Source organism: Oculina patagonica, chromosome 11 (assembly GCF_052425735.1).
Source record: "Oculina patagonica isolate OP01 chromosome 11, crgOcupat, whole genome shotgun sequence".
In the NCBI taxonomy this organism is placed as follows: Eukaryota; Metazoa; Cnidaria; class Anthozoa; order Scleractinia; family Oculinidae; genus Oculina; species Oculina patagonica.
The window spans coordinates 5639305-5648625 of record NC_135768.1 but is presented as its reverse complement, the minus strand read 5'-3'; the positions used below and the strand labels follow the sequence as shown (position 1 = coordinate 5648625).

At 37.5% G+C, this 9321-nt stretch overlaps 1 protein-coding gene across 5 annotated transcripts in view; it reads left to right on the top strand.

The window, feature by feature from the left end:
* Nucleotides 1–2992: 2992 nt before the first annotated feature.
* Nucleotides 2993–9321, top strand: part of LOC144629920 (serine/threonine-protein kinase MRCK alpha-like) — a 44536-nt gene continuing 38207 nt past the window's right edge. For all 5 annotated transcript variants that reach the window (XM_078488167.1, XM_078488165.1, XM_078488164.1 and 2 more), the window contains exons 1-4: nt 2993–3478; nt 3555–3646; nt 3744–3827; nt 8530–8625. In XM_078488167.1, coding sequence (XP_078344293.1) covers nt 3298–3478; nt 3555–3646; nt 3744–3827; nt 8530–8625 — 453 coding nt within the window. In that variant the 5' untranslated portion in view covers nt 2993–3297. The remainder of the gene's footprint in view (nt 3479–3554; nt 3647–3743; nt 3828–8529; nt 8626–9321) is intronic.

The following is a 9321-nucleotide window of genomic DNA, read 5'->3' as shown; positions in this document are numbered from 1 at the left end:
TCAAGATCTAAAAACTCCATTTAAAAAAATAAAATGTTCAAAAAGAAGCTGCCTTTTATACCTGCAAAGTGCACATCTAACTTCACGAGGTTGGGCGTTGCCATCAGAAACACTAAAGCCGTTTCATGATTTTCCAGGGATCGGGGGAGACATACCCCCTCTCCCCTGAGAAATTTTCGGCATATTTAGAGTCTCGGAAATGCCCTTTCACCCTGATTATACAGAGATGATTAAATATCGTGAAGGTTTACTGACCGAAGGAGCTTTTAACTTGACCAAAGCAAGATTACTACAAAACCTTTTTAACAGGCGTCTTTTTTTTCAGTCACACAAACTGAATACAGCATCTGGCTGCCTGGCTATTAAACTGCGTGTGTAGGAAATGGCAAGGACTGAAGTTCGGTTCAATTTGCCTTTTGCTGTCGATGCTTTGAATATCGGGAAAGCAGAAGTGTGTGCAAGGGAGGGAGTGGGCGGGGTAAGCGTGGCTAGGAGGCCAGTACAGTGTGCACGGTGTGGCCTAACTTGCGTGTAATTCTGTAACTTATGCCGATCACTTCCGGCTTCAGTTCAAACTGATCTTAGGGGCTAGCTGTACTGAAAGATTAATACTCCACTAGTCCACAAACCTGACCCCGAAGGACTCCATCGGTAACTAATTTAATCTACTGGCTATCCGCCAGTCTTAGTTCGCTTTAATAGTTTTATCTTTAGTTGGGTTCTTTGCTTTTTATCATTGCGAAACAACCTGACTTACGGCAAGCATAACGGCAGGCAAGCACGTGCGCACCTCAGAAAATGACCAAGCAAGATCATATTAAAATAAAAAAGCAAGTAAGCAATAGGAGTGCTGAAAAACAAAGAAATCCACAATCCTTTACATCTTCGAAAAATTTCAGGGGAAAAAATCACCACGTCAACCCAAACATCATCAAGAGTTTGCTGGGAAGAAGGATAAAAGATCTTTTCTGTGGGCATAAGCATTGACTGCACTTCTACCCGTACTTCTGGCGCTACAAAGGTGTATTTTACATTGTTCCAGAATCTTACTTGAAGTATGTAAGATCTAAAAATGTCCGCGTACCTTTTAATTGCGAGAGAACTGGACGCCAACACACAACACTTCACCCCTCGTGCTTCGAGCTTGCACTCACGCTCGCTTCATTCGCTTTTTCTATCGCGTTCTTTTGCGTTGAAAAATAGAGGCTGTGAACATTCTATTATTAGTTAAGAAGAAGAGTGACAAAACGATACATAAAACAAACAAGAAACAACTATAAGTTTTCTTATAAAGGACTTTATCTATTTTTAGCATCGTTCTAATATATTGTTCTAGAAGTACCGGAAATCTAAAACATACCTAAAACGAACAATAATGTCTGATTTTGAGTTGTCGAAACAATGTTGGAACAATATTCGACAAATGACAGGAACATGTCGGGGGAAGTTCTGCGAGGATAAACACGCGGAAACACGAGATTCACGTTTTTAAAGGAGTCACATTTTGATGTACATATTTCTGGCAAATTAAAGGAAACTCTTAAAGTGCTACTGCGATGAAATTCGCCTGTTTCCTTTCGTGGCCGTTTTGAAATATTATCAAGAACTCTATATGAGAAGAAAAATGCCGTTTACAGTTTTCAAATATCTCTTTTCTTTCCAGAGATATTCAAGTTGTTAAAATATGCAAATTAGCAAAGTTGTGACGTCATAGACTCAACCAAATTTTGATCAAATATGAAGATAGTGATATCTCAGCCAATTTGTATCGAAACTCTCTGATTTTTAGCAGTAACACTTTGCTAGGTGTGTTTCACAATATGAACTTAACAATTTGGTTGCCATGGCAACAAACTAGGTTCCAGATCCCTCGATGCTAAAGGCTTTTCTGGCCAATTCTGGCATTTCTTTTCGATATTTGCCGATGATACTTTACATGCGTGCTCTGGTAAGCATATGAATGGATTAGGCAGGCGTCTTGGCTGGGTTTCATTTATCCAAACTAATAAATTCTAAAAAAATAAAAGCAAATTGGTGGGAACTGGAAAAGAGTTAGTTGCCATGGTAACATAATTTTATTGAGTGTGTAAGTGTATTACCTGCAGAACTATTAGTCTGCCAAGTTTCATTGGTCTCTGCAGAAAAATGACCGAGATAACTCAATTTTTGTACTTGCAATAAAATTGGGTTGAGTAGATGACGTCATCGATCCTCTAATTTGCATATTTTACGATTTTTTTAAGCTTAAATATCTCAGGAACTAAAAGAGATATTTGAAAACGGAAAACGCCATTTTGAATCTTTCGTTAAATACTCTATGAAACACCTAAAATTTCAAGGGGTGAAAATTTGATCATAGTAGCACTAAAGAAATACCCCAAAGGAGTAATTATTAAACTAAAATGAACTTTAAAAAGGTCAATTTTTTTAAGTTGTTCAATTCGTGACCTATTTTTTTTTTAGGTTTGGCTCAGATTTAAAAGATTGTACAAAGATATTTTGGCATCACAAAAAGGAAATGGAATTTCAGTTTCGAGATGTCTAGTTTACGGTTGGAATTTCTGTAAAAATTGCCCAGGAAGTCGGAAACTTTGGAAAAATTTGTTACAAATTTTAAAGTTTTGATTTCATAATACATTGTTGAAATCCACTCTGGAAGGCTTTTTCGTAAAAAGCAATCAAACTGAACATGAAGTGATATTTGTAACCGGAAGTATCTCGAGTGTGTACGGCGTATATTTCAGTCAACCGGAAGTCGAGGCTGATGACAAGCAATGAATAGCCTCACGATGCACTTCCACTTCCAGAATTTTCTGGCTGTTTCTTCTATTCAAAGGTTGTTTTATTACCAATCGTATACCTATATTGATTTTACCATAATGTCAATTTTACGTGCTAACAAAATTTTACCCAGAATTCTACTGTGCCTTTTTGTTGCATGACGTCACCGGTATGTAAGGCTTGGCTTTCCCACAATGCCATTCGCGGTGCATCGGCCATATTTCCGATTTTGCTTCGAGAGCATATGATGCATTGTTTTTGCGTAGGAACATCGGTCGAAGATTGGTTAAAAGTACGAACTTTAGTCAGTTTATGATATCTTTGAAGGCCAGGATTTCCAAACGGGGGCTTAGCTTCAGGAAATTGCTTTGACGTCCAGGCGCAAAAGGAATCTGTCGACGCTGGTGCGAGTTCAGTATGCCGTAAAACTCTGGAAGCGGCGTAAAATTTCGTGTGAATATGCTGTAGTCCGCCCTACTAGATCACTTGCTAATTGCCTAAAGGACAATAGAAATCATGGCTTCTGAAGCAGCTGAGGAAAGACTGAAGCAACTTGAGAGTCTTTTCGCTCATGGAAGCAAAGAGAAAGGATCTTACAGCGTTGAGACTTTATTAGACGTACTTCTTCTGCTATACGACGAATGTTGCAACTCAACTTTACGGCGAGACAAGAACGTCAGTGAATTTATTGAGCATGGTGAGAAGAATTTATACGTGAAAGGGTAGAAGGTTTTTCTGCGCTCTTACTAAAGAATGTCTCGATTTATTTTCAGCCAAACCTGTGGCTTCGAAAATAAAGGACCTTCGACTGCGGCGAGAGGACTTCGATCCGCTCAATTTGATCGGCAAAGGGGCTTTCGGAGAGGTATAAGCTTTATAAGAAGTGTCATTTGTCGAAAATGGTCTTCTATAAATGCGTTTACACCTGAAACTTTCTGTTTCCCCTCTGTTCCTTCTTTTAGGTTACTGTGGTTCGGATGAAATCGAATGACAGTATATACGCGATGAAGACTTTGAACAAATGGGAGATGTTGAAAAGAGCCGAGGTAAGAGTTGCAAGTAGCTAACCAGCTAAAATAATTCGGTTCATTCATCTCTTTATTGAAGCGTTGTTTAGACTTTTCGGACGTATCCGATCTTTCATTGGCTCCGCTTCGGCCTTGTGGAAATTAAATGAGATGAAATTGCATGGTTGTCGTGTTGGCTGGCAAGTTTAGACACGGCTACATTTCAGATCTTTCTGACATTCTTAGTTTACCAAACGACTTTACTATTGATCAAATGTTGATTTTTCGACAAACTTCATCTTTCGAATCTGTTTGCGAAACAGGGGGGTTCAGTTTTTAATCCTTTGGTAAGTCGAATGTCGAACGAGCGATAGTATCTGTTGTGCAGGTAATCATAATTTTTGCCTGCTTGTGGGCTTGCTCGGTTGTGGAATGCATACAGGCGAAAAATATATACACGTAATGTCAAACCTATTTTAACAAGAGTTTACACAGCCCAGAATATTAAGCAGTGTTTATTTTGCAAGATTTGTTCATGATACAAAAGTCGGTTTTCTCTAAAGCTCTTTGGTTTAGTTCTTACCGCTGTTTAGATCTAGAAAAGACCATGCAGGGTTCGATACCATCTCACTTGAGCATAAAATTCCTGTGCTTTCATTCGTGAAATAAGTCTTCTTTTGTGTGTGTATACATGTTAATGTGCGATTATTTTTGGATCCAACCGCTCAACAGCGGGAGAGTTTCAAAGAAATCGAAGATCAGAGCAAAATTTTCGTTACAATCTTGTGTCAGAGGTTATATATTCGAGAACACGATAAATCTTGCTCGAATATAATTCCACGAGCTTCTAAACCGACAAATCTGTTGCTCAAGTGAAGTTGTTCTTTCCTCTCGGTAGTAATTGTTTTGTATCAAATTCAATGATATTGGAATGGCCTAAATACAGCTGAAATTATGTTTCTCATGGCTTTTAAAAAAGGGTCATCACCATTATTTCCGCATGTACACCCTTGTTCATTTCATGTACATTGCTAACATTGCTTGTAAGTGGAGGGAAATTAGTATTCACAAGAGAGGTGTTGAGTTTTGTAGATGGCAGGTCAAGTCGGAACAAGACTGTTGTCTATTTGCACTACATAAATGATACAACTATACCCCAATTTGGGTACAAAGTTAGTAAATGTAAGAATATCTTGAAATAAATATTACTCAAAAGCACTTTAGAAGTTGTTGCAGCAGTAAAATCTGCTGCTTTGTCCAATACTTATTATTTGGAATTTTCCGAGAATATGATTAAGCATATTATCATTTGTCACAGTCATGCACTTCAAAGCATGTCGATAATGTGTAGTTATAGGCATTGAGGAGCTGCTTTAACATTTTGCTTGACCTGCAGTCTGGGAATAAGGGATTGTATTCTCCACGGCGTGAATCCCAGGGTGCAACCATGATCACAATGAACTTCATGTTTTCCCTTTGTGTAAACAGTATAAGATTGCAAGATCAACTTTGACAGCTCCTAAGATTTTGATCATTTTTAATTTCCTGCCTTTTTGTTACAACAGATCGTTGAAAGTGTTTCTGGTATTTGCAACTATTGTTATCATATTAAGATATTCAAAAATATTAAATTATAGTTTGTGCTTATCTCTTGGGGTGCCTTGCAATTAGCTTACAGAACAGTATCCTTATCAATCATTACAACATCAGTTAATGTTTATTCAACAAACCTGGTTTTGATATGAAAACACCATAGTGTTAGTTACAAGGTGTTAAATTTTTTAATAATAATTAAGATCAACAAGGGTCTTGTAATGAAAATATGCAAGTAAATGAAGTAGTAAAATATTTGAAATAGAATGATTCAGATCTCGCTCACGTTAAGTGATTCTGAGAAAGTCGCATTTGCATTATAATCATAATTAATGATCTCCTAGGTGATATGACTCATACTGTAGTTTTAAATATAATAATTAATATAAGTATTTATTTAGTGCTAATTTTAATACGTAGACAGAGTGTGTTTTTCATTCCTACGTCCAAAAGCTTAATTAACAAGCAACCAAAAGGTCATATTCTAGAATGAACATTCTAGTAAATTTAGATCAAAACTGGTGTTGTATGCAGTAGATTAAGTAAACGAGAAAGTGGAAGTATTTTTAATTTGTCTAGATTTAATGTGGTTTTTGTTTTTTTTTTATTATTTATTTTAAAAGGGGGGGAAAAAAGAAAAAAAAAAAACCAATCTCCTTCTCCCCAAATTGGCACCAAGTATTAGTTAAAAATTTGCTTGTCTTATTAACAAAATTAAGATTGCCATGCTTTTTTATCATTTAATGTTTGTGTGCATTCTTTTAGTTTGTGGTATTTACAGGGCATATTGCATGCTAGTGTAAACTGAAGATTATATTTATCTACGGCTTTGCTCTTTTATGTAGGGATTGTGTGATATATCTTGTAAATTAATTAGCTGATTAATTAGTGTCCACAGAAAATGTGATAACTGTGATAGGAAACATCTTGAAAATAATTTGTTCAACAGTATTGCAGACAGATTTCGCAGATCAGATTCCTACGTAACCCACTTTGTCAATGAAGTCAAGAGATTTTATGTTGTGTCTGCAGGAGTAGACATCTTTTAGGTAGAAGGATTGGGTCTGGGAATTTCTCCCACTGTTGGTTATTAAAAAAAAATAAGCAGCTTTAGAAATATGATATGTACAGTAGCCTACTTTCTTGATAATTTCTGTTCAATTCTCCTTAAACTGCTTCAGGTAGTAATTATTATCTTTCAATATCCACTGGAAACCCTTGCTATGCAAGTAAAGGCTATGATACACGAAGCAATTTTTCCTGCAACTTGCAACCCAACAAACGTTGCATTGCAAGTTGCGAAAAAAATTGCACATGTTACACCCCATTTTCGCAACCTTCAGTGCAATAAAATGTTGCGTTGCAAATTGCAGGAAAGTTGAACTATCCTCTACTTTTCGCAATGTTGCGAGACGAGTTGCTTACTGTAACATATCAAGTGTAACCTGCAACACAATTCTATTGGAATCAGCCAATCAGAGCATGTTTAAGGGAGTGGTTACCGCTGAGATTTTAATATCACCGGCACATGCGTGCGAGCAGAATTGCGCGTGTGTGACACTCCTCTGCAACTTGCATGGTTTTTTTAGTTGTCATTTTGCGTTGCAGTTGCGGTTGCTGACTGGCCTTAAACTCTGCTGACTGTACTGTCCTGAAGTGTGATCAGAGAAGGACAGTACTGCTAGACGTGTGACCATTACTACCAAGCTTGTGACTTTGCCACACTGGAGTCATGATCTCGTGCCCCAGGAAAATAAATTGGTTTGAAATGTCAGGGAGATTGGGAATTTGGAATTAAAATTGCAGTGTTCACCAGAGTGCAACAAACCATGAGAAGCAATTTCTGGTTTAAGTTATCGGAAGTTTTTAGAAATTGAAGCTTCTAGAAATCAGAAATGTCCTTCATTTTATTAACCCACTCTTACCAAACTGATATCAGGGCTAGACATCTCTTATCTCATCAATAGGAAAATAGAAATTAATAACCACTTGTAAATGCACCAGTCCAACCACTTGTGTCCAGCCAATATGCATAATGTTTGCTGATCAAAAGTAAGATAAAGTCGATGGCCAAAAAATATGACATATGCTAAGCTGGGCAGAAAGATATTGAAAACTATCCGATGATAAAATATTCATTCAGTGATACAAACTTCTCAGAAATAGAATTCTGAGTTCTTCTGACAGGAGTCAAACTCTTGATCCACTTGACTACACACCAGTCAGATGCTCTACCACTGCGCTACAGGAGCCTTATTAGAGCTTGCCAATATAATTCAGTTCAAATGTGGCAAACTTACAGCATACTGCTATGATTAGTATTTGAACATTTTTGTTAGTCACAGTACAGCTAACTAAGGCCTATTTTTTGTTTTTAAATTACAGCCCTAGGCTAGCAAATAATTACCCAAGAATTGAAAAGATTTCAAATCTTGGTCTACTGCACACGGAAGCTTTCAATTGTTATCGTTGTATTTTGTATATTTTCTAATTTAAATGAGCTTCACACAATGTCATATTGTTTCCACGTGATCTCTGCTTCAGTATTATAATGATAATGATAAAAAGCACTTAACTGATGGTGCAAATTCTTCGTCCATTTTCAGTTGTGCTGTACCATTTTGTAAAAGTCCTACAATGTATCCCCAAGAGTAGCAAGAATCTCAGGATGTTTTAAAAATGAATTCATCATTTTGTCTCAATCTGACTATAACTGAAGCAAGTTGGCAATATATTAAATGAACTCAATCATCTTTATACTCACTACTGTATCACAGGGATATTTTCTAAAAACAACAATATATTCAATAGCTATTAGCCCAAGTCTAACAAAATGATGGAAAGTTATTCTTTGCTGCAGTGAGATATGTTTGGAGTGAAAGGATTCTGTGTTGGTTATGACTTTTGTCAATATTGCATTCCATTTTGATCAAAGCCATTGTTGATCGTTGTTCTATGAAATCAAACCATCTTTAGACTATGTAGAAAAGAAATGGTGTTGATAGATTGTCTTTGAAATAATCAGCTTTCGTGTCCACTCAATCTCGGTCAAAGTATGCTTTTCCTTTCTTGTGCAGACCCCAAGTTAATGCACACTGCATGTTGTTAACTTCAGTGTTGATATTATCTAATGTTTGTTGCTCTTCAGACTGCATGTTTCAAAGAAGAAAGAGATGTCCTTGTGTACGGAGATAAGAAATGGATTACTACATTGCATTATGCATTTCAAGATGCTGATTACTTGGTAAGTAGTTGCTGGTTTAGTTTCCTCTTTTTGAAGTGGTAAAGAAGCTAAGGGGCACAGTGTTTTGTCAATTAGCGTGCATGTTGGATGTTATGGGAGGGATGGTGGCCTAATGGTAAGTGCACTCAGAATTCTCCCCATGGCGACTAAAATTTTGGAGTTGGCGACTAAATTGGAACCGAAGTCACCAGTCTGGCAACTTAAATTGAGAAGAAGGATTGAAAGCGTGAGCTTAATTTGGCGATCTAAAATCTTTTCACTGGCGACCAAACTTGGACAGGCGGTACTAAGGAAAAAATAAACTTGGAGGGTTGCACTGCACTCTGGATTGAGTGGTTCGGGTTCGAGCCCTGGTCGGGGTCATTGTGTTCTTGGGCAAGACGCTTTTACTCTCTTAGTGCCTCTCTCCACCCAGGAGTCTAAAGAAGTAGCAGTGAATTTACTGTTGGGGGTAACCCTGCAAATGGACTAGCGTCCCATCCAGGGGGAGTAGAAATACTCCTAGAGTCGCTTTGTGATATGGAAACCAGGATAAGCTTTCATCTGATGGTGGTAACCCTGTGATGGAGTAGCTTCCAATCCAAGGGGGGGGGGGGTGGAAATACTCTAAGTCACTCAGTGCTATGGAAACTGGGATAAGCTAAGCTAAGCCACTAGGCATGAACCTAGCCTTATCCTTATGTATTCTTAGTGGCA